The sequence below is a fragment of the Stegostoma tigrinum genome, chromosome 36 (assembly GCF_030684315.1).
Source record: "Stegostoma tigrinum isolate sSteTig4 chromosome 36, sSteTig4.hap1, whole genome shotgun sequence".
Lineage (NCBI taxonomy): Eukaryota > Metazoa > Chordata > Chondrichthyes > Orectolobiformes > Stegostomatidae > Stegostoma > Stegostoma tigrinum.
The window spans coordinates 4,891,930-4,918,272 of NC_081389.1; the positions used below are offsets into that span (position 1 = coordinate 4,891,930).

Below are 26,343 nucleotides of genomic sequence, written 5' to 3' on the forward strand. Positions count from 1 at the left end.
ATGGCTGCTGCCTGGAGCGACTCCTGACAGATGATCTGCTGCCTTAATGTCACACACTATCTTGTACCATCCTCACATAACCACTGCAGCTCGGCTACAACCACTTTTGATAGGTCAAGCAGGTAAACCTAGGTTGAACTTTCCCTCCATCTTGGCCTCTAGAAAAGATCTGTGCAGCTTCTCACCTCTGATCAAACAGCTAAAATAATGACATACTCTTCTGAACATCACTGTTTTGAGCTATTTTTTCCTCTTGCAATTTCAAACATCATCTGTTTCATTATCTCCGTGTGAATTTTACCACCTGTCCTATAATCCATATTTCAAAGGCCTCTATTTCCTTCCACTTTCATCCACGTAAGCCCAATTTAGAGACAACATATTTGGTTAGATATGTCGTCAGCATCATCGTCGCTTATATCGAGGTCCCTTTGCTGGAGATGCAGGTTCAGAACATCAACTTGGAGCACATCAGACTAAGACCCCAAATGTTCAGGCAGAAGCAATCCTCAGTCCTGGATCTCATGCAACAGTTGGGCTCAAACTGGAGGCTGTAGTCTCCCTAGTCAAAGCCACTGGTAAACTCAGCTGAAACAAGCTTATCCAATCTATTTCTGATGGAACAGTCTATTTTGTTTGAACCCACTCATTCAGACGGCTTAAAGCCTTGTTCTCTCAAAGGTGGCAATTCCTAAAATCAAACACCAGCAGTAGCTCAAAGTATGCACAAAATCATTGACAGATTTAACAAACAAATTTATTATTTGCATTTTTTAAAAAGTCCATTAATGGGAGATAGGTATTGCTAGCTGGGCTAGTATTGTCAATCTTCAAATACAATCAAGAATGTGGTGATGAGTTACGTTCTTAAACTGTTGCTGGTAGACCAACAACGCTGTGGGAAGGAGTTCCAACTCACTTTCCAAAATATATGGGTGAATTCTGATACTTTTATACTGCAATATCATCATTTAGGCAGGATTAAGGATGTGACTATTGGAACAAATTGAAAACCTAATGAAACAAAAAGAACTGCAGATTCTGGAAATCAGAAACAAAATCAAATTGCTGGAAAAACTCGGGTCTGGCAGCATCTGTGGAGACAAAGCAGAGTTAACATTTCAGGTCCACTGACCCTTCTTCAGTTCTGAACATGAATGTTAAGAGGTCAAACTCAAGACAGCTAGGCATCTGCTACATTGTGAAACACTGCAAAACTACTTTTCTAAACATTCAGAGCTCGAAGAAGCCATTCTGCTCCATTCCTCAATTATGGCTTATCTAGAGATGAAATCCCTTTATCTGTCACTGCTCCACCTCCTCATCTGCTTGGGTGCACAATGAATCACAAACATAATGCACTAGTCAGGAAACCTACCGTGCACAACAACATTTCCTTCAGAGGTGCACATGCGGCTGTGCAGCAATCTTAAAGGGACTATGCAGTGCAACAAACAGATTGCAGCCAAAGATTAGAAGGAACATTGATCGATATCCCCTATCAAATTCTGTCTTGAAAACTTCAATTGATCCCCCAGTATTCAGTCCTTGGGGAGAGAATTCCAGATTTCTATTACCCGTGTTAGTGTTTCCTGATTTCATTCCTGAATGGCCTGACTCTGATTTTCAGAGTGTAACATTTTGTCGTTGATTCCTCTACCGGAGGACACTGTTCACTCATATTGAACCGAACAAATTCATTACGCTGATCAGATAACCACCGTGTCTCCTCTGATTATCAGACTAATTTCAAGTGCCAGAAAAAGGGTCTTTTTGATTAATGGAGAACGTGGCAGATCATTTGAAAATGGCATCACAATCAATATCCTATGATTGATTAAATTAATAATGTTAATACTGGCCACTGGTTGAAATGGTAACTAAAGCCAGTGGCACTGACAGCGCTATTTGTTCTTTATGAAACTCCCGAGCATGCCCGTTATAGGGCAAATCTGTAATTGGGCAACCCTCGGACACAGTTTCATGCCAGTCTCACCGACAACAAAGTATTTGCATGCACTCCTCCATTCCCCATGTCCATACCATGTGGTTGGTGCTATTCCTATTGTCTTCATCATTGCCAACTTCTTCCATCTGTGAGAGGCAGAAAAAGTGAGTGTGACAGGATGGCAATGGCAGATGGAAGGTGTGGGAAGACAGAAATTAAAAGACTCATGATTCAAAAAACTGTCAAGGATGATAAATCTGGCATTTAGAGGCAAGTCAGTTTAATGTCAGTGATGAGGAAATTAACAGCCCTTAGACAAGGAAACAGATGAGTGGGAGCATATCTTACTTAACTATTCTTTGATAGTAACCTCCTCATTGAGTGTGTTCAGTGTAGTTCATGTGTTCATGGACTTTACGTTGGGAGATGTGTACATTTCATAGAGAACAAACTGAAGGAGGAAAAAAGGGTAGAGTAGCGAGAGTGACCAATTTGCTCTTCAAAAGAAGAAGTAGAGTCACAATGGGCCACCTTCTGAACTACAGCAGTGTCCTACAATGTGGGGAGGCAGAGACAAACAGAACATACAAATGCAGGGGAAGGCTTGTGAGCAGAGGGAAGAGTTGCCAGTCAAAGTTGGTGGCAGCAAAGTACAGGAATTTTTTTTGTTGGGGGCGTAGGGTATGGGAAGACAAAGAGAGAGATTGAGAGCGAGGACGAAGCTAGAGGTTAGGGCAAGGGGGGAATATATGGAAAGCAGGAACAGACAGACTAATTGATGAATGCATTACATTTAAAAAAAGATAGAGGGCTCTCTTGAGGAGTTTGCAAGTATATTTTAAACGGCCCTTGATCATGTTGTAACTCGAGTCAGGATCAGAAAATAAATCTGGCATTTTCTTTCCTGGTGCTGAATAGCTTAAGTTGCAAGCTAAGATAGTACTTGGTAAAAGCTCCATGACCAAGGTGTGACTCAACAGGGGGAGAAGCAATTTCATTTTGTTTTCTTCATTCTATCACAGATGTGGGAGTTGCTGGCAAGGCCAGCATTACTGCCATACCCCAAATGCCCGTGAGCTTACTGGTTCTCTAGGCAATTTCCAAGTGCAGTGAAAAGTCAAGCACATTGCTTTGGGTCTGGAGTCCCAGATGTTAGTGTACAGATGGTAGTTTGATGACATCTAGTTAACACTAGCTTTCAACTGCAATTTTTTTAAAAACTGAACTTAACAGCTGCTATGGTGGGATATGAACCCATACTGATCTGAGCTGCTGGATTATCTTGACCAGTGACATTACCACTACACAACCACCTCCCCATGTGGATAAGGGATATCGGGATATCAGAGTTGCTGTCAAAACAAAGGATATTTCTGACATACTGACTGGAGATAAAGATCTCAGCTCTTGATGGAAACAAAGCTTATGCCATTTACTCTTATTACATGATCAGGCAAATCTTGGGGTGAAGGAAAAATCAATCTCAGAGTCTGCTTAAATGAACAAGTACCAGACATAGCTTACCTCTTTCCTCCATCTCAGCTCACACAGAACACGCTCAAAACACTCGTGCATGTAGTTAAACTGCAATTGGAAACAAAAAAAAAGTATCACTGAAACAGAACACGCCAAAGCACTCAACCAGCCACGAAACAGCTTGCAGAAGTGCAGTTTCTGTTTATGTATTTAAAAGAGGCAATTCCACCCCTACTTTCCTTGAACAGTGAGGGGAAGAGATACAGTGGGTCAGGTTACCACACCCTAGGCCAGGCCTGGAACATCCTGCTATATTTTGCCTGAGGTACGTGACAGACAATAGCATAGATGACTAAAACATCTCACTGCCCAACTGTTCAGCACTGGGACCGCACACAAGAATTCATTCCTGGTTTCCTTACCTTTCTGAGCAATGCAACAGCACAGCTTCAGCCCATACCTTAGTGACGTGCTGCACATTCCTTCAAGTCAGACAGAAGATGATACTTTTCAATGGCAACTCTGATTCCAAAACTAAAGGAATTGGATTTACAATTGAAAAGGAGAAACTGGGAAGGGCTCTAAAGTGCATGCAGAGGACCAAAACTTATTGGACAATTCTCAAAAAAGTACAATGGTTGTTTCCACTGTTGCGCAAATCTAAGGAACAAACCTCCATTTCTAAAGGATGCATCTCAAACTCAGTACCTCCCCATGGGGTTTACAGCTAATGCAACATGGTGATAAAAACCTGGTAATTTTATTTTTTTTTGGGTAGTATCAGTTAGGAATAAACACTGGCTAGGACTCTGGGGAGAACTCCCTGCTTGTCTTCAGACTTGGCCTTTTACATATTCCTGAGGGGGCATACAGGCTTGATTTCTTGCCCAAAAGGCAGCACCTTTTACTGAAGCATTCCAACAGATATTACTAAAGAGTCAGACCAGTCTTGATCAAGTTTCTGAATTGCGGTTGAACTCTTCCCTTCCAACTCAGGAGGCTCTCTGACCACAGCAGATTCCAGTTGAACCACCCAATGAAGAAACAGTTTTCAGTTGCAAGTGGCAATAATTCTGCCTGTCCCAAAAGCAGGGAGCACCAAGTCAGCCTAGAAATGCAAGACAGAGTTACTCACATAAGGAGTGAAGATTTTCACCCAGCGAGGTTTCTTTTCACCACGGATATACTCAAAGCAGAATGCCATTCCCTCTTCATCTGTGTCCCACTGGTGCATCTCATCCCATTCAAACATGATTACCTGGTTCTTTTTTTAAAAAAATGATAGACAAACCCTCAGTATTTTTTCCACAAAGAAAGGACTAACTGATTCTGTACAGGAAGAATTTAAACCTCCTTTTTCTGATGCAAATACATATCATTTAAAATAATTAAATGAGAAAATTACTTGAAGGAAGTGAATAACAAAGAGTGGCCTCAGAATGGTGGTCATCCCAGAGGAGAGAAACACTTGCACAGACTTTAGGGCTGGGTGGATGGTGTGGTGCTGTCCAATTTAAGACAGTTGAGACTGGATTAATTCCTGGTAGTTTGGGCAAATGGAAATCTGTGGGATTATAATTAACAGAAATCAAAACACAGTTTGTAGCATCAGAGAGAAAGTTTAATCTCTCACGCCTTTACGCTCCTAATTTGACCTCAACTGCATTGGAAGAAAGGAGATCGCATGAGTAATTTGCACCAAACTATTTCCTACAGAGGGTGAAGATAGATAAGTCCCCTGGGCCGGATTGGGATTTATCCTCGGATCCTCTGGGAAGCCAGGGAGGAGATTGCTCAGCCATTGGCATTGATCTTTAACTCGTCATTTTCTACAGGAATAGTGCCAGATGACTGGAGGATAGCAAATGTGGTTCCCCTGTTCAAGAAGGGGAGTAGAGACAACCCTGGTAATTATAGACCAGTGAGCCTTACCTCAGTTGTTGGTAAAGTGTTGGAAAAGGTTATAACGGATAGGATTTATAATCATCTAGAAAAGAATAAATTGATTAGGGATAGTCAGCACGGTTTTGTGAAGGGAACGTCGTGCCTCACAAACCTTATTGAGTTCTTTGAGAAGGTGACCAAACAGGTAGATGAGAGTAAACCGGTTGATGTGGTGTATCTGGATTTCAGCAAGGCGTTCGATAAGGTTCCCCACAGTAGGCTATTGTACAAAATGCAGAGGAATGGAATTGTGGGAGATATAGCAGTTTGGATTGGAAATTGGCTTGCTGAAAGAAAACAGAGGGTGGGAGTTGATGGGAAATGTTCATCCTGGAGACCAGTTACTAGTGGTGTACCGCAAGGGTCGGTGTTGGATCCACTGTTGTTTGTCATTTTTATAAACGACCTGGATGAGGGCGTAGAAGGATGGGTTAGTAAATTTGCAGATGACACTAAGGTCGGTGGAGTTGTGGATAGTGACAAAGGATGCTGTAGGTTGCAGACAGACATAGATAAGCTGCAGAGCTGGGCTGAGAGGTGGCAAATGGAGTTTAATGCAGACAAGTGTGAGGTGATGCACTTTGGTAGGAGTAACCAGAAGGCAAAGTACAGGGCTAATGGTAAGATTCTTAGTAGTGTAGATGAGCAGAGAGATCTGGGTGTCCATGTACACAGATCCTTGAACGTTGCCACCCAGGTTGACAGGGCTGATAAGAAGGCATACAGTGTTTTAGCTTTTATTCATAGAGGGATTGAGTTCCGGAACCAAGAGGTTATGGTGAAGCTGTACAAAACTCTGGTGCGGCCGCACTTGGAGTACTACGTACAGTTCTGGTCACCGCATTATAAGGAGGATGTGGAAGCTTTGGAAAGGGTGCAGGGGAGATTTACTAGGATGTTGCCTGGTATGGAGGGAAGGTCTTACGAGGAAAGGCTGAGGGACTTGAGGCTGTTTTCATTAGAGAGAAGGTGGTTGAGAGGTGACTTAATTGCAACATATAAAATAATCAGAGGGTTCGATAGAGTGGATAGGGAGAGCCTTTTTCCTAGGATGGTGACGGCGAGCACGAGGGGGCATAGCTTTAAATTGAGGGGTGAAAGATATAGGACAGATGTCAGAGGTAGTTTCTTTACTCAGACAGTAGTAAGGGAATGGAACGCTTTGCCTGCAACGGTAGTAGATTTTCCAACTTTAGGTATATTTAAGTCGTCATTAGATAAGCATATGGACGTACATGGAATAGTGTAGGTTAGATGGGCTTGAGATCGGTATGACAGGTCGGCACAACATCGAGGGCCAAAGGGCCTGTACTGTGCTGTAATGTTCTATGTTTATTGATGTGTACCTCTCAGTGGCCAACTATATAGGAGCATATTCTTCCACACAAATTAGAACTCGATCCCCTGTGGATGCTGGCATAAATCAAAGCTTTCAAGCCAAATCAAGACACTTTTTGAAGGGGATACGTACCAAGAGAGATAGAACAAAAGTGGGGAAATCGGGTTGAAATGGGGTGTAGGACCCCATGACTTAACTCTTACAGGAGCAATGGCCTCAGGACCAGGCCCTGAAACACTACAGACTGAACAAGTAGTTAACACCTTCAGAAGCAGGGCAAACTGAGGTGGGGCAAGGAGACAGAAAGAGACAGGTAAGCCTCAGAGGTTACATTCTGCACAAATAGTCCATCTTTACAACACATTGTAGCTGTATAACCAACTACTACTCTGCACAGGAGTCAGGGAGACGTGAAAAGATTTGCTTCAACAGCTTACTTGGAGCTGTTGGGAGACAGACTAACACTGCTCTCCCCACAGAATAGCTCAGGCTGTCTCTCACCACCTTGTGACAGCTATGTGCAAGGCCAAGTAAAACAAATCAAGTTTTAGTAAGTGTTCAAAATAGCAGTCAACATTGTTATCATTATCTACTTATTGCTGATCTGAAAATGAACTGAGCTAGCCAGAAGTGCAGGTCAGGGGCTAGGAACTCTGCAGTGAATAAATCACCTCTCACCTCCCCAAAGCCTGCCCACTATCTAACAATGTACAAGTCAAACATTTGATCGTTTGCCACTTGCCTGGATGAGCGCAGCTCTAACAATACTCAAGAAGTTCAATACCATCCAGGATAAAGCAGCCCATTTGATCAGCACCCACTCCTCTACTACGAGATACTCTGCCGCAACTCACCAAGACTCCTTTGACAACACTTTCCAAAAACCCATGGACCTCTAGCAGCAAGGAGGACAACAGAAGGTAGAAAGGAATATAGCATGACCTGCACGTTCTCCTTCAAGCCATATACTATCCTGACTTGTTACCATACACCTGTTCCTTCACTGTTGCTGTGGCAAAATCCTGGAGCGTGCTTTCAACAGCAGTGTAGGTCTACCTACACTAAATATGGGCAATTCAGGAAGAATCATATTGATGTGATGCTCACATTCCATGATAGAATAAAATAACAGAAGAATTGCTTCCACTGTCAGCATGGTCAACAGGCAAACGCACAAGTTTAAAGTTCCATGATTTCCACGAGTTATGGTAAACTGAATGCATTGCCTGTAAGGGTAGTTAAAGTATCAATTATGACTTTCGTAAGGGAACAGAATAAATATTTTAAAATGACTGAATTTCCTGGGTTATGAACATGGGAGTGGGGCTACATGGATAACTCTCAAAGAGCAGATATAGGCACCATGGGCCGTACAGTTGCCTCTTTTGCTGCAACATTGTACAAATCTGCATGGGATCTGAATCCCACTCACTAAGATGATTTACGCTATGACAGGGAACAGCAGGACAGTACATTAAGACAAGTCCCATCAGCATACCATCTGATCGCACATACCTCCAGCTGTCCATCCTCTGTGCAGGCATGCAGTTTAAAGTGCTGAATGCTAATTGCTGCCATCACGTGGCCCTTCCTTCGAGAGTCACATCGGCAGTGTGGAAAAACTATCTGATTGTAGCCTTCACAAGTCCGAATCATGTTCAGGTACTGCAATAATAGACAGTTATTTAGCATCAGACTATTAAATGGCCTGCCAGCAAATCCCACTCCCCCACCTACCCAATATCATTTAGTCTGACACATCACCAGAACTGACACTTAAATTCCACACATCTGTCAAGACAGACTTGCATTTAAATAGTACCTCTCAGAACCTTAAAATCATTCCAATGCGAAGCGCAGACACTGCTTTAGCGCAAGAACCACATTAGCAAATGGGTGCACAGCCAGCTCCCACGACAGCACAGTCATAATACTGGAATAATCTTTTTCAGCAACACTGGCTTACAAATGTTTTCAGACATCCTTACGATGTGAAAGGAACCATAAAAATGCAGCATTGCTGGTTCTTGATTCTCTACTCGCTGCCTCATCTATCCATCTCTGCCAACTCCCACTAGTTCCACATTTATCAGTACATGGTATTCACATCTCTTTCATGAGTTCCCTCATTGAAGAGTTCCTTTATTGACACATTCCTTCCTGGCTCAGTCATTTTCTGAACCCTCTCTCAGTTCCACCTTCAATCTCAGCTTCATGCCCCGTAAGGTTTTCCCTGAAACTCTCCATTGTGTTACTCCATGCCACCCCCAAACCAAGACAACAATCAGATCATCAGGTCATTTGTTTCATTGCCAAGTACCAATATGGACTGTCCAACCTTCTCACTGGATGAGAAGCACACTAGCTGGTTCCCCTGAGCGTGTGCTGTGGATTCAAGAGCCTTGCTGTACTCAGCTGGTAAATTTGCAGAGTTGCAAGCAGACTGTGCAAAACCTCCCGGTAACTCAGTAGGTAACAGCACAATGGTCAGTCTGAGGCTGACCCATTCCTGTGCACAATGGGAATTTGTAACTCCTACATGATAACAGGGGCAGACTTAAAGTACTGCATTGTCTGTAAAGTATTTTATGATGTCTGTCGGAAGTGAAAAGCATTAAAGAAATGCAACCACTTCACCTTTTCAACACCCAGCACTTCGATCACAGCTTCAGTCACCTTCCTCTAACTCTACAACTGAGCGATGTCCATTGTCACTGGATATTACTGCCCCTTGAAAGTAATATAACAATTCACAAGTGACTATCATTGAAAGAACTGATTTAATTCTTAGCCTTTTGTAAGCGGAAGCAGAACGTGAAGACTAGAAGAATCAAGTCCACTGCCTACCCGGCATTTCTGGTAACTAGCGTCGTCCGCCCAATCCTAAACTGTAAGTTCCAATGATAAACTTTCCTGTTCTGTGGACATGCAAACATTAAATAAACTGGTAAGATCCTACCATGACTTTTTTGTGCTGCTCCGACAGTTTCTGAAGCTGGTATGACTTATCACCAACTCGAATCCGTCCTTTCTTTACGTCCTCCACAGCCTGCAATTACAACACAGCTGCTAACTTGTGGCAGTGACACCCTTGAGCTGCAATTATTATTAACAAATAAAGTAAAATAGCATTTCACAAGACTCTACACTACTGTGGGGTAAGGACATGCCTACAATTCAGATCCGTGCACCTTCAATTCTAGTCTCTTCAGCAGTCCTGATGATATTTACCTGTTTCCACCATTGGTGTGTTGAGCCTTTAGCTGCCAAGATTCTATACCAGGGTCAGAGCTCTTGTTACTTGAGAAACTTCTTTTTAAAAATGGATTTGCCTCAAATAAAAACTGCTGGGAGTCACAGCTTGAGAACTCTACATTGCTAAACCAAACATCTGACAAATGGCCAACTGTCTCTGGTGAAACTGAATGTACATTACTTTTTAAGATTTATGTATAAAATTTATGACGGCAGAGAAACCAAAACCACAATAGATAGAATTCTGAATCATTCATTTTCTTCCCCGCAAAACACACACACACACACACACTTCAGGTATTCATTCTTGACATAATAAAAGCATCAAAAAGCACATTCTGAATAATTTGTTGTCTCAGACATAATCAAAACAACAGTGACCACAACCACAAGACCAGATCCTATAACCATCTGAAGGTTCAGTGACTCAAAACCTTAACTGTCTTCTCCACAGGTGCTGCCAGATCTGCTCGGTTTCTTCAGCAATTTCTGGTGACCTGTAACCATGGCTTAGCTGTACTACCCGAACAGATACAGACCATGATGGTGTTATTCATTGAAATAATCAGTTTAACCTATAAAATTCAGCATAATGGTTAGTCTTTCATCTACACAATAAGAAACTTAATATTTTTCATATTACTTTTCCAACTGGGAACAACGGAGAGTTAATTGGGGTGTTGAAGATTTACAGGTTCCAAACCCCTGTGCTAAACTCTGAAATCCCCCTGTTTCTTTGTCCTCCTTTAATTCCTTAAAATCTCTATCTTTGCCTATGCTTTTTTGCATCATAGCAACTGGCAAAGTATTGAATATTTTTGATAATGCTCCTGTGAAAAACCTTGAGACATTTTACAACATTGAAGACATTATACAAGTAGTTATTGAAGATGCTGTTGCTGGATGCTTGCCATTTGGGAAACTTGCCACAAGTCTGGGAATTCTTTTTTGAGGAAATAGCACAGCTGGAAAGGGACTAAGCTCCAAAGTATCTCACTGCAGCATCAAGGTCAGGAATTAGTATCACACAGAAACATATACATTAGAAGGAATAGGTTCAAGTTCAACTCCAGGAATCTAACTCAATATCTAGACTGCCTCACCAATCTAGCAGTGAAGGAATGCCACACTCTTGGAGGTGCTGTCTTTCAGATGAGCAATTAAACTGGACCCCAAATACCTTCATGTGGTTGTAAAGGATGCCATATTTTGAAGAGCTGTGTCTGGCTCATTTTGAGGTGTTCTGGAGGAGCTTGCTGCAGATTCCTGTTCAATTACTGTTGTATCAGAATCATATTAAAGGAAAAGTCACCCTACCCTGATATGGTACTGCAACAAGATCAGGTGCTGCTGAGGTTATGAGCTCAAATCCAACCACAGCAAGTTGAAATTAAATTCCATAAATGTGATAATTTGCAACTAGCAGTAGAAAACCGATTAAGTCACAACAGGCCTTCAGGGAAGAGAATTTGCTAGTCTTACCCAGTATGTCCTCCAAGTAACTCCAGTCCCACTAAAGGCTGGACTCAACCTTCAAGGGCAAAAGCTCAATAAATGCTGCCTTGCCAGTGCCACAAATCAAACTTTAACACACCATTACATTAAGCATCATGACTAACTTACTATATAGTAATCCCATTCCAAAATCTTTCAAGTTCAGTTATTTTCACAGATTTTGCCCAACATTTTTAGAACGTGATTAATGTCGTGAAACTATTCCTGGCTTCGTCGGAGGCTCACTGATGATGTTACCTAGAATGGTGACGAAATGTCTGAGAACGAACCTTCCAGTTCAGCGAGCAAACTCACATCCAGAACTTCCTGGTTTCAATTCTTTACCACATCTTAGTATTTTAATTTTGACCAGTGCAACAAGAAGTCTGGTCATTTTAAGGAAGTCTGCTGGTGTCGCAGTTAGCGAACACGTTCCTGCTTCAAGGCCAGATGGATACTGAAGAGGGCAGGATTAGGTTTGTTCTGCTGATTTCTGACAAAGAAACTCTTCTCAATCTCTTAGTTTGACTGACCTGCATATTTACAGTGCTTCATGTTTTTATTGCTGATTAGCACAAAATGACAAATGGGACCATTTAACTTCTGGCAGCATGTCCCAGTTAACAGACTGCAGTACTGAGGAAGATGAACCAAACATTATTGAAAACACCAACTTTGTACTTGTTCACAGTTGATTAATACACGTGACCATGATACATGTACGCACACAAACAGACACACAAACAGACACACAACCACCAGTGTACACCACGGAGAAGATACCAAATTTATGGGAAGGAGTCTTCATCTTAAGTACACAGCTGGATGAACGCAGCAGGCCAAACAGCATCAGAGCAGGAAAGTTGATGTTTCGGGTGATGTTTCAGAAATGGGGGAGGGGAAAGGGATTCTGAAATAAATAGGGAGGGGTGGGGGGGGGGGGGGGGGGAAGGCGAATAGAAGATGGATAAAGGAGAAGATAGATGGACAGGAGATGGACAGGTCAAAGAGGCAGGGTTGGAGCCAGTGAAGGTGAATGTAGGTGAGGAGTTAGGGAGGGGATAGGTTGGTCAAGGAGGTGGGCTGAGGTTGGTTGGGTAGGAAATCTGGGTGGGGCTTGAGGAATGGTTAGGGAGGCGGGGACAAGCTTGGCTGGTTTTGGGATGCAGTTGGGGGGGTAGATTTTGAAGCTTACGAACTCCACATTGACACCCTTGAGCTGCAGGGTTCCCAAGCAAGATATGAGATGCTGTACCTGCAGCTTTTGGGTGGCATCATTGTGGCACTGCAGGAGGCCCAGGATGGACATGTCATCCAAGGAGTGCGAGGGAGTATTGAAATGGTTTGCAACTGGGAGGTGTAGTTGTTTGTTGCAAACTGAGCGTAGGTGTTCTGCAAAGCAGTCCCCCTAACCTCTGCTTGGTTTCCCCACTGTAGAGGAGGCCACAAAGGGTTCAACGGATACATTACATCAAATTAGCAGATGTGCAGGTGAACCTCTGTTTGATGTGGAAGGTCTTCTTAGGGCCTGCAAAGGGGGTGAGGGAGGTCTAGGGTCATGTGTAGCACTTCCTGCTGGGTGTGATGGGGCTGGAGGGGAGTGTGGAGCAGACAAGGGAGTCATGGAAAGAAAGGTTCCTCCAGAAAGCAGATAAAGGTGAGGAGGGAAAAATGTCCTTGGTAATGGGGTCAGATTGCAGATGGCAAAAATGTCGGAGAATGATGCATTGGATTCGGAGGTTGGTGGGGTGGTACGTGAGGACGAGGGGGGATTCTGTTGTGGTTGTTATTGCGGGGAGGGGGTGTGAGGGATGAGTTGTGGGAAATGCAGGAGACAAGGTCGAGGGTATTTTTGACGACTGTGGAGGGGAAGTTGCGGTCGTTGAAAAAAAAAGGACATCTGGGATGTCCGGGAGTGGACTGCCTCATCTCGGGAGCAGATGCGGAGGCGAAAGAATTGGGAATAGGGCATTTGGAAGGAGGATTGTTCCAGGCCTGACCAGTTCCCCCTCCGCTGACATCCTCATCTGCTTAGCCGAACTCGTCCTCACCCTCAACAACTTCTCTTTCAATTTCTCTCACTTCCTACAGACAAAGGGGGTAGCCATGGGTACCCGCATGGGCCCAAGCTATGCCTGCCACTTTACAGAACACATGGAACAATCCCTCTTCCAAAGCTACTATCCCCCACCTCTTCCTCCATTACATCGATGACTGTATCGGCGCTACCTCGTGCTCCCACGAGGAGCTCAAACAGTTCATTCACTTCGCTAGCACCTTCCACCCCAACCTTAAGTTCACCTGGACCATATCTCCGATACCTCTCTCTCCTTCCTGGGTGCCTCTGTCTCCATCTCTGGCAACCACCTGGAAATCAATATCCATTTCAAACCTACCGACTCACACAACCACCTAGAATATACCTTCTCTCACCAACCTTCCTGCAAAACAGCCATCCACTATTCCCACTGCCTTTGCCTCTGCCTTATCTGCTCCCGAGATGAGGCATTCCTCTCCCGGACAGCCCAGATGTCCTCTTTTTTCAAGGACCCCAACTTCCCCTCCACAGCGATTGAAAATGCCCTCGACCGTGTCTCCTGCATTTCCCACAACTCATCCCTCACACCCCCTACCCTCAATAACAACCATAACAGAATACCCACCCCCCACCCCGTCCTCACGTACTACCCCACCAACATCTGAATCCAATGCATCATCCTCTGACATTACCGCCATCTACAATCTGACCCCACCACCAAGGACATTGTTCCCTCTCCACCCTTATCTGCTTTCTGGAGGGACCACTGTCTCCGTGATTCTCTTGTCTGCTCCACACTCCCCCAACCCCAGCACCCCTGGCACTTTTCCCTGCAACCACAGGAAGTGCTACACATGTCCCCAGACCTCCCCCTTCACCCCCATCCCAGGCCCTTAGAAGACCTTCCACATCAAACAGATGTTCACCTGCACATCTGTTAATGTGGTATACTGTATCCACTGTTCCCGTTGTGGCCTCCTCTACATCGGAGAAACCAAGTGAAGGCTTGGGGACCACCTACAGAACACCTACACTCAGTGTGCAACAAACAACTACACCTCCCCGTCGTGAATGATTTCAACTCCCCCTCCCACTCCTTGGACAGCATGTCCATCCTAGGCCTCCTGCAGTGCCACAATGACGCCACCCAAAAGCTGTAGGTACAGCATCTCATATTTTGCTTGGGAACCCTGCAGCCCAAGGGTGTCAATGTGGACTTCGTAAGCTTCAAAATCTACCCTCCCCAACTGCAGCTCAAAACCACAGCTTGTCCCTGCCTCTGTAACTATGCCTCCCACCTCAAGCTCCACCCAGATTTCCTACCCAACCAACCTCATCCCACCTCCTTGACCTGTCCATCCTCCCTGGACCGACCTATCCCCTCCCTAACTCGTCACCTACATTCATCTTCACTGGCTCCAACCCCGCCTCTGACCTGTCTATCTCCTCTCCACTTATCTTCTCCTTTATCCATCTTTTATCCACCTCCCCACTCTCCCTATTTATTTCAGAATCCCCTTCCCCTCCACCATTTCTGAAGAAGGGTCTCGACCCGAAACATCAACTTTCCTGCTCCCCTGTTGTTGCTCGGCCTGCTGTGTTCATCCAGCTCTACACCATGTTAACTCAGATTCTCCAGCATGCAGTTCCTACTATATCTTCATCTTAAGTCTATTGTTCAATTTTGGATCTGAAAGAATGGGGTGAGCAATAAATTAATGAGGTTGGAGATGCTTTCCAATCATGATGGAAAGGCAGTTCACTAAAGCAATACTCCTACTGATTCAGTGAAGAGCGGATTAGGTAAGCTGGGTGCTGTCTCAGTCACTAAGAATTTTGCCACAAGTAACTGAAATAATGTTAAAATACATTACAATTACAGAAATAATTCAGAACATTCAGACTGCCAGTTAAACAATTGCACTCAAAATTTAATTTTTTTAAAAATATATCTTAATAACGTTCTGATATTGAGGCACTTGGACACATAAATGAGGTGAGTCACAAACATGCAAAAAACATAACTGAGTACCAGTAATGGCTTACTGTATTCCATGTTGTTGAAACTACACAGTGCATGGTGAACTGCTTATGTACCTGGTGGAAGAAGTAGGTTACTGCAAGGTCGTTGTCATTCAAAAGTTCTTCTTGGGCCATAGTGAAGAGCCACTTCCTTATGACCAGACATGTCCCAGCCGCTGCTGATGTGTAGTTCTGTATGTACAGTTTGTGTGGAAACTCATTGGGAACTAGCTTCCGCTCTGCAAAAGGTACAAATTGATTTCTGTGGCAATAACACACAACTGATGCCTCACAATGACCTTCACCCCAAAAACAGGAAAAGGTTGGGAACTTGCCTTACTGGTGGACAATGAGACATCTCTAGCTACAGTTGGGGATAAGTGCATGAGTGAGTATCCTCACTTGCCTAAATTTTAACTTGCTACATTCTGATGTTCAAATCCCTCTCCATCTGGAACGCTACTGGACCCTAAAGCCATCTGAAAACTCCTCACTTCTCTAACTTTCATCTCTTGCACATTTGCCCAACTTATTCTGTCTCTTCAGCCACCCATGTGCTAATGTCAGAATTTAATTTCCTAATTCTCTCCACCTCCTTTAAGCTACCCTTTCAAATCTAGTTCTTTGACAAAACAAGCAGCTGTCCTAGTGTCTCAAGATCAAATAGAAAGGTGTGACGAATGCGACTATGACATTGCTAAATTAAATGGCAACATAATTTGTACACCATGCCAAAAACTTTTAATCATTGGAAGAGCTTCTGCAGATTAAGACAACTAATGAATATCAATTCATTTTCAAGCAACATAATGGAAGATCAATTGATTATTCCCAAAGCAGCAATGCAGATATCATCCAAACATTTTTTGAAACAGACAAGGGGAACCTCTATTAGATTATATCATGATGGACACCAAGAGACAAAACTAACAGGCAGGAATAGTCTAGTTCGTCTATCAACCCTCACCATAAATGATGGGAGCTGAAGCACTGTATCTGGACATTTCAAAATTGCTGCATTTATTCTACCATGTACACCGTCCATCAACAAGTTCTTCTTCAAAATGCTCCTGAAGAAGAATTTTGTGGGTTTATAAAGCTATCATTATAGTATTATGAAGGTGTGACAGATCAGGTAACTGTGGCTAGCTTGGCACTTCAGTGAAAAGGCATGACAATGGTTAATATTTAATGACTTAATGCATGTATTTGTAGTAGTTACACATTCCTTCAGGCGAAAGGACACAAGGAAAGTGGCCCAATGTGTTAACTAAAGAAATTAAGGACATTATTATACAGCTATTCTTTTTGAGTATAAAGTTGCTAAAAAAAAAAGCAAACCTGGGGACGGGGTGTAGGTTAGAATTTAGCAAAGGAGGACCAAGAAGTTGAATAAGCGAGGGGAAAATGTACAAGAATAAACTTGTATGAAACAGAACAAGACCGACTACTTCTATAAGGGAGCAAAAAAGAAAAAAAAGAGAGAAAGCAATTGTAGGTTTCCTACAGTCCAAAAAGGAAGAATTCATAATGGAGAAAGAAATGTCAGAACAGTTATACAACCACTTTAGTGTCATCTTCACAGAAGACAACTCCAATAACTTCACAGAAGCGCTGGGGAAGGAAGTGTCTTTTGGGAGAGAAGAATTGAAGATTAATTTAGTTTTTAAAAAATTCTACAGGTGAAATTAATGAGAGTGAAAGCTGATAAATCTCCAGGGCCTGATATATCCTGGAGTACTAATGGAAATGGCCATGGAAGTAATGAATGGTTTTCAAATTCCAAAATTTTGTATTTTCCAGAATAATCCCACTCTGTGGCAAATGTAATCACCCCTTGTATAAAAAGGAGGCAAGGAGAAAAGCGTAAATTACAAACCAATCGGCCTAACAGCAGTCATAGAGAAACAACAGTCAATGATGCAGGATGTGATAACAGGAAACATAGAAAATAAGACCGATATTACACAATGTCCATGTGGATTAATGTAAGGGAAACAGTGTTTGACAAATCTACTGATGTTTTAATTTCGAGAACATAACTAGTAGAATAGATGGAGGAGAACCAGTGACCACAGACCATTAGAAATAGTAACAGGAGTAGACCATTTGGCCTTGTTACCTGCTCCACCATTTAACAGGATCGTGGTTGACTGCACGTCCCCTACATCCACTTCCCTGCCTTTTCCCTGCAATCGTCAATTCCCCTTCCAAACAAGAATTTCTCAGCCTTAAAAAAAATACACAAGGACTTTGCCCCCACAGCTCTCTGCAGCAAAAAATTCCAAAGACTCATAACTCTCTCAAAGAAAAAATCTATTATCTCAGTCTTAAATTGGCACTCCATCATTCTGAGAGGGTGCCTCTGCCTGTAGACTCTCTCCAGGGGGCGAACATCCTTGCAGCATTTAGTCTGTCAAGCCCCTTATAAATTCTGTATGTTTCAATAAGAAAGAAAATATTGAACGCCTCCTAGAGGTCCAAATACAACACATTTAGTGATTCGCTCTATCCACTTGAAAAATTCCAATTCATTCATCTGACAATTTCCTTTTTGTGAAGCCACAATGAATCTACTTGAGTAGATTATGAATTTCCAAACATGCTGCTGTTACTTCATTAGTAATGGATTCCAATATTTTTCCAGCAAAAGATGTTGGTTAATTGACCTCTTACTTCAGTGGGCAGGTGCCTTTTGCCTCCCTTCCTTTTAGAATAGGGGTATCACATTGGTCGTTTTCAGTTTAACAGTGCATGTTGTGTATTTGGACTTTCAGAAAGTTTTTATGAAAGCATGTGATTGGTGAAAAATACTGGCGTGGATTCAGAACTACTTAGCAGTGGGAAACAGAACAGGAATAAAGGAGTAATGTTAAGAATGGACGGTGATAACTGAGGTACCACAACAATCAGTCTCGGGCCTCATCTTCTCTCTCTCTCTGTATATCAACAAATTAGTTAAGGGAATCAAATGTAATATTTTCAAGTTCATCAATGGCACAAAACTAGATGGGGTTGGGACCGAAGAGATGTAAAGAGGCTTCAAGACAATTCAGACAAGTGCAGTGAGTGAGCAAATACGTGGCAGATGCAGTGGTATAATGCGGATGAATGTGAAGTTGTCCACTTCAGTAGGAAAAACATTAAAGTATATTTCAATCATGACAGAGTAGGGAAGGTTGATGTACAAAGGCACCTGGGCATCCCTTTACAATGGCCACTGGATAACAAGCATGCAGGTGCAACAAGCAGTTAGGAAGGGAAATGACACACTGGACTTAATTGCAAGAGGTTTTCAGCAAAGGAGCTTACTACAGCTGTGTAGGGTCTTGGCGAGATCTCACCTGGACTATTGTGTGCAGTTTTGACTCCTTACTTAGGAAGAGATATAATTACCAGAGAGAGAGAGAGAGAGAGAGAGACACACACAGAGTGCAGTGAAAATTCACCTGTGAAAGGTCGCAGTCCCAGGATATGCATCAGGCAATTTCAGACTAGGATGAGAAATTTCTTCACTCAAAACATGGTGAACTTGTGGAATTATCTCCCACAGAAGGGTGCGGAGGCCAAGACACTGAATATATTTAAGGAATAGAGAAATTTTTACAAGTGAAAGTTGTCAAGGTTTATGGGGAGATAGCACAGTACAACACTGTGATAGAGGATCAGCCATAGTTATGCTGAATGGGTGGAACAGGCTCAGATATGCTCTGGTGCCATTATTTGTTTTCTGAAAAATTACAAAACAAGTCACCCTTACCAAAAAAGTGATCCACAACTTCAAAGAGCGTAAAGAAACTTGCTGTAATACCATCCATTCGTAAGTGCTCTTGTGCAGCCTGCAGGGATAGAACAGAATGTGTCACTGGGCTTGGTCAAAAGCTACAAACACCTGACACAGTATAGGACAAAACACAGAAATCAGCTTTATTGAAGAACTGCAAGCTGAAACCTTCTTTTATTGGATGTAGTGTTAAATTTAATCTGGGGAAATATTGTTGTCACTCTCCAAGATGAGATTGGTTGGTCAAATATATAACCAACATAGCTGCGTCATACTTCATAAGCTCCCTATCGAGAAAGAGGAAATTCACTGGGTCATCAAAAAAAGGCTAGTTCCAAATTCTGCAGCTTATCCAGTCATAACATAAATACATGTTTAGCAATTTCACATCAACAAAATGAAAGGCATAAAACAGGAACTGATTGATTCAGGATGTATCAAAGTCAAGTAAAGTCAATGGATTAGATTCAAAGGCCAACAAAATATGAGTGACTGCTGAAAATATACAAATGCAGAGTCAGATTTTTAAATGAGTTGTAGGGGCAACAATGTGCCAAACTGGCTGCAGACAAATTGACCTAACTGTATCTGATGCAATCTTCAACAGGATGGATAATATTCCATTCCGAGTACAGCCAAATTAAACAATAAATATCTGACAACGTGTAACAGAGTAGCAAAGTTCACCAATTAATTGATGAGCTGGAAAAGTTCAATTGGTCTCAATCTAACAGTTTGCAGGCTGATTACACTGTTCAGATTTCAAGTTTAAAGGTAGTGTAGTTGTATGATTATAGTGTAGTGATTATGTTACTGAAACAGTTAAGTGCAAGTTCAAACTCTACCATGGTAGCTTAAGAACTTGTATTCATTTAAAAATCTTACTGGTGTTGCTGTGACAAAAGTGGACTTGGGGTTGTGGTGAATTCCATACCTCATAATAAAAACTCAAATAGTTCACTAACATCACCACCAGTTCTGGTCTACATGCAACTTCAGTCTCACATCAATGTGATTGCTTTGTAAACTTCCTCTGAACTGGCCCAGCCCTAAACCACTCTGCTGCATGCAAAGTGGAAAGAAGGCCAAGCCTTCTCAGAGCATTAGGTGACAGATTCTTGCCAGAGACAAATCACACCACAAAAATGAACCAAAAAAAAAATCCTATCAAACGTTTTGTTTTGGGATAGAGAAAGCCAAGATTCCCAGCACTTAATCATTTCCCATTACAACCATTATCTTTTGAAAGCAATGCTGCATTTTAAGCATAATTGGAAGAGAAACGGATTTGCACCTCCAAAGTTCAAAGTGCCAACTTGTAGAACATTCATCATTTTGAAATATATCTGTGTATCTATGCTAAAGTACATATAGGTTAACTTTCGAAGGAACATGCATCATCCAATCTTTAGTGCCTTTCCAAGTTAGTGGATCAGAATTCTGGTGGTGACTCCAAATTCCATCTGATCATAGCACTCTGGGCCACCAACCGCAAACCTGTTTTGAGAGAAACTCATGCCTAAAGTATGAATTACCTATTCTCTGTGCAGATGTTAAACGAACATAGTGCGCACCTCCACAATTTTTCCAGAATTATTACAGCAGACGAGGCAGCTACTTGACCAATCGTCTCTGTAGTTGTTCTCGGAGTGAGCATTTCACAAAGTACCACTCTCCTGCTTTCTCACCTAAACACTGCATATTGATACTTTTCAAGTATGAATCTAACTCTCTTTTGAATGCCACAATTAAATGTTCCTCCAGGTTTCCAGGCTGCATGTTCCATACCACTTACTGCATCTTCTCATTAGACAGCATTTACTTCTTTTGCCAATTACTTCAAAGCTGGATCCTCTTGGTCTTTTCACGAGAGCAGCTTTGGCCCGTCCAGATCCCTCAAGTTCCAATACCTCTAACAGATCCCCATTCAACCTTCTCTTCTCAATGGAATACAGTCCAAACTTCGGGATCATTTTATTTATGACTATATTACTTATGTAATAGGTGCACACAGTTTAGCTTCTAAATATTGTAAACACTGTACCTTTTTATTTTTCCATATTTTTGATTGTTGACTGAAATGGGAAAAGAACTGTTTTAAACACACAGATTGTGGAATTGATTACTGCCCATATAAACAGTTATTTGACGCTCATTGTCAAGTGCTGTTTAAACAGCTGTTTGTTCAAGCATTAGGGCAATTTGCTACTGACAAACTGGAAGCAGAGGAGGGGGATGAAGGGTGGCTTAGCCAACAAGTAGCTGATTGATAACTGGTCACCATATTTCAAATCAATGACAACGGCCTTATGCCAATAACAGATTAGATCCCAGGTGGTTGAATAGCTTGTGAGTGTCAATTTTTGGTCAGAGGACATTGGACCTCCAAAAAGGAAGGAGCTGTCCTTTTTCTATGCAGATAAGGACCTCAAGCCTGAAGAAACCTTTTACTCATCAATTGCTAAGCGCCGTGGCTTTTAACCAATAAGTCAGAATATCTGTAGGAGGAAAAAAAAAATCAAGAGGCAAGAGGTCCTGACAAGCCAAAAGGATTATCTAGCAAACCCTGTGGACAGGGATCACTGATTTATTTTCCCAATTGTTCCCTACACCTATAACAATTCCTGTATTTCTATTGTTTAGTCCCATTTGCCAAACACAGGCAAGTTGGGCTGAAGGGCCTGTTTCCATGCTGTAGGATTCTAAGAATTGAGACTGAGTGTGTGCATGAGCATGTACAGGAGTTTTAGAAGAGGATTAAAGTTTTAATTAGTAGGGTTGTGCACCGATTGCTCATGGTTGTTTGTTGCTGGAATCTTATTATTTGAAAAGAATAATTCTTGTTAAGTACAGGCACCTGCTCTATATCAACCTGGATCTAGAAGTAAAATGGAGAACTGTGCATGCTTTCAAAAAAATTCAAGTTTTATGACAATGCTAGGAATAGCACAGTTTGATTTACAGTGAGATGTAACGGTGTATATATCCCAGCAGAGAGAATCTGCAATGCACTGTAGCAAACAACCTTTTATCATTTGCAATCATTTGATCTGATCATTAGTTAAGAGCTACATCAGCAACAAAAGACAATGAGCCAGCAAAACTGTAACTCAAAACATTTACAAATATCAGCAAAATCTTCAATTGATAGAGCATTAATATATCACTGTTACAGCCTCAAGATCCACAGTAATACCAATTTCGTCACTAACCCTAACTACAACTGAACTCTGGGACTCCTTCACGTGGTTTAAGAAATCCTGGTTTATCCAGGTGAACGCAACATCTTTAATGTTTCCCCAACATCACCATACGAAAAACCATGAGTCAAGGTTAATTCCATTCCCACTGAAACAAGCCGGAACCTTGAGCCAGGCTCACTCACCCTGTAGACCTCCTCTGCAGTGCTGTTCTTTTTTACAGTGACTGTGATGATGTTTCTGTCAGGCAAAGCTATCCTCAGATCCACATCTGATAGCCCATTTGTACTCTGCAAAGTTCAATGATAAACAAGTGGTTATTAGAGCTTTTTTTTTTACTGAAAGCATCCAATATAATTCCCTAGTCTGAGGAACACCTGGGGATTGGAACATATTTTCAGCAGCAACACCAAATGTTACGGGACTGGATTTACAACAGAAGACTTAAATCTCAGTCTCACTCAACTGCTTAGCTTCTCTTGCATGTTGCCTATTGTTAGTAGAATTTGTCCCAAAGATTACAGATTTTTACCCCCAAAGGCATTGGAGACCGCACCACTGTGAGAGAGTAAAAAAAGATTTATCAGATTACTTTCAAATCTTCTGCCTTTTCCATTAAAATTCTGCTCCCCTTTAATGACCCTGCAACTGAGGGGAACAGCTGCCTTCTATTCATTCTGCCCATGCTCCTCAATCTTACACACCTCTACTGGGTCTCCTTTCAACACTCTTTGCTTTAAAGAAAACAACATAAGCTTAAGCAATATCTCTTCACAGCTGACATGTTCTATCCTAATGAACTAGGCAACATCCTAATGAATCTCCTTTGCACTTCTTCCACTGAAATTATATCAAAGAACAGTATAGCACAAGAACAGACCCTTTGGCACACCAAAGCTGCACCAACACATGTCAAGATGCCTCAAACGTTACTTTTGTCTCCTCCTCCACCACCTCCTTTGGCAGTGGATTCCAGGCAGTTATTAACTGTTCAAACTTTGCCTCTCTGAAGGAAGATTAATTTTTTCTAATAATTTCCCTGTGCACTTGTCTATAGTTTATCTTTACCACTCTTCCTGTAAAGTTCAACCACATTAGCTGTCCTCCAGTCCTCTGGCATCTCCCCTGTGGCCAGAGACAATAAATATTTAGATCAGGACCCCTGTAATTTCCTCCATCTCCTACAGTTAGAAATACAACTTTCCAGACATGGGAATTTGTCTACTTTTAAATCCACCAAAACTTTCATTACTACCTCCCTTCTAAAATATTTCAGTGTTATATTTATCAAACGTAATGGGCATATCACACATTTCAAGGACAAAAACAGAAATTGCTGGAAGAACTCAGCAACTCTGGTAACTTCTCTGAAGAGATAGCAGAGTTCTTGCTTTAGGTCCAGTGATTCTTCTTCAGAACTGATGGTAGCTAGGATAAATTTGGTACATTGCTGAAGACAGGTGAGGAGTAAACAATAGGTGGAGATGGAGTCGGAGTCCAGAGAGGGAGAAACACAGTTGGGCAGACAAATGTACAGGTAAAGGTCAGCCAGGGAGAATGAACAAGTGCTAATGGGGACCATTAAGACTGGCAATGGGCTGTGTGTGGTAGAAGCCCATGTGATGACAAGGCCTGGTGTGTAGAGTTAGGGTAAGGATATGGGAGAAGGTGCTTAGGCCGTAAAATCATTGAAGGCCAAAGGATTCCCAAGCTTGCACTGAGCTTCACTGGAGTACTTCAGCAAGCCTGAGACAGAGATGTCAGCCAGGGAACACAGCGGTGTTTTGAAGTGGCAGGCAACAAGAAGCTCGGAATCATTTTTACAGACAGAATACTGCTGTTCTGCAAAGCGGTTGCCCCAGTGTTGAGACTATCACATTGTGAACAGCGAATTCGGTAGACTACATTGAGTGAAATACAGGTAAATCATTGCTTCACCCAGATGATGTGTCTGGGCCTTGGGTTAGTAAGAATGGAGGAAGTCAGTGGGAAGGTGTTACACCTTCTGTGATTGCATGGGAAGATGCCACGGGGTTTTGGGGAGGCATTGGGAGTGAAAGAGTGGACCAAGAGGTCCCGGAGAGAATGATCACTGTGGAAGGCTGACAATGAAAGATGAGGGAATGTGTGCTTGATGGTGGCATCCCACTGGAGGTGGTGGAAATGGTAGCAAATTATCCTTTGGATGTAGATGCTTTTGGGGTTATAAGTGAGGTCAGACACAACTGACTACGGTGGTGGGGAATGGTCAGCTGAGGTAGGCAGTGGACATTTCAGGGGCTCCCCTGTAGAAGCTAGCATCATTGGAACTGTCCAATGGGGACATGGAAACTGGAAAAATGGAAGAGAGTCTTTACAGGAAGCAGAACATGAGGATATATAGTCAAGATAACTGTGGGAGTTGGTAGGTTATGGAGTATACTGATGGCCAGCACAGCCCCAGAAACAGAAGCTGAGGTGTCTAGGAAGGAAAAGGAGGGAGTCAGAGATGGGCTAGGTGAAGATGAGAGCAGGGCAGAAATTGGAAGTGAAATAAACTCTTTCAAGTCAAGATGAGAAAGGGAAGAATGTCACTGTAGTACAGAAAGAGGCTTCTGGATGTCCCCCTCCCCCCACCCCGATAGGACTGGAACAAAAAAAGTTCCGTTGTGGCCTCAAAAAGACAGGGTGGCTCAGTGGTTAGCACTGCTGCCTCACAGCGCCACGGACCCGGGATCAATTCCATCTTCGGGTAGCTGTCTGTGTCGAGTTTGCACATTCTCCCTGTGTCTGCGTGAGTTTGGTCTGGTTTCCTCCCACAGTCCAAAGGTGCGCAGGTTGGGTGGCTTGGTGTTACTGAATTGCCTGTGGTGTTCAGGGATGTATAGATTAGGTGGATGGGTCTGGGTGGGATGCTCCAAGGGTCCGTGTAGACTTGTTGGGCTGAAGGGCTGATTTCCATGCTATAGGGGTTCTATGATTCTACAAACTGGGCCCCATGCTAGTATCCACGGTACCACCTTTGACCTGAATAAGATCGGGGAGGTGAAGGAGAAGAAGCTGTTCGAAGTGAGGACCAGTTCAGCAGTGAAGGACAGTGGTGTGGATGGGGACAGTTTTTCAGGAAGAAGCAGAGAGTCCAGAGACCATCCTGTTGGGGGATGGATGTGGAAGGGACTGCTTGCCCACCGTCAATAGGTGATAGGAACTGGAAATTCTGAAATTAAAACAAAGTGTCAGAAGCCACATATGTAACTGGGAAAGGTAAAGAGGGGGGAGAAAAAAAAACGAGTCAAGGTAGGAAGAAGGAAGAGGTGAATTTCGTGGGGGAAGGAGTGGGCAGAAACAATTGGTCTGCCTGCTCCAAATGGGTCTGCCCAGGTGCTCCTGTTTGTGGATTTTGGGAAGGAAGTAGAAGTGGGCTGCATGAGTTGGGAGATGACGAGCTTGGAGGCAGTGGAGTGTTGGATGAAATGCAATTAGTGACCACTGTGGACACAATAGCCTGGTGTTCAGTGGTGGGGTCATGGTCCGGGAAGTGGTAGGTGGAGGTCCCTGGGAGCTGATATTCCACCTCCTCAATGCAGAGGACTGTATAACAGCAGCATCCTTGTTACAGGGTTGGATCTGACAGCACAGAGTGCAGTCAGTTCAGAGAGAGACAGGTTCCAATGGGTTTCAAAGGAACGTTTCAAGGAAATGGCAAGTGCAATAATTTTGCAGTCATGCAACTGAAAATGTTTACAGAACTATAGATAAAGAGGAACTATCACCTCTGGTGGGAGAAGGTAATATAGGAGCTTGGCAGCACAGGGTGACGTTAAGAAGCATTTACTCACTCAAAATGGGGGTGTGTGTTCAGAG

General features: G+C 42.8%; 1 protein-coding gene across 2 annotated transcripts in view; it reads right to left on the reverse strand.

The window, feature by feature from the left end:
• LOC125446789 (sorting nexin-27-like) overlaps window positions 1-26,343 on the reverse strand; it is a 115,895-nt gene that overhangs the window by 12,496 nt on the left and 77,056 nt on the right. Inside the window, exons 5-12 of one of the 2 annotated variants that reach the window (XM_048520604.2) lie at window positions 22,686-22,790; window positions 19,277-19,355; window positions 15,592-15,755; window positions 9,667-9,756; window positions 8,223-8,372; window positions 4,560-4,688; window positions 3,473-3,532; window positions 2,044-2,094 (exon numbers count right to left, since the gene is read on the reverse strand). In XM_048520604.2, coding sequence (XP_048376561.1) covers window positions 2,044-2,094; window positions 3,473-3,532; window positions 4,560-4,688; window positions 8,223-8,372; window positions 9,667-9,756; window positions 15,592-15,755; window positions 19,277-19,355; window positions 22,686-22,790 — 828 coding nt within the window. The remainder of the gene's footprint in view (window positions 1-2,043; window positions 2,095-3,472; window positions 3,533-4,559; window positions 4,689-8,222; window positions 8,373-9,666; window positions 9,757-15,591; window positions 15,756-19,276; window positions 19,356-22,685; window positions 22,791-26,343) is intronic. The other variant, XM_048520605.2, reaches the window with a different exon arrangement.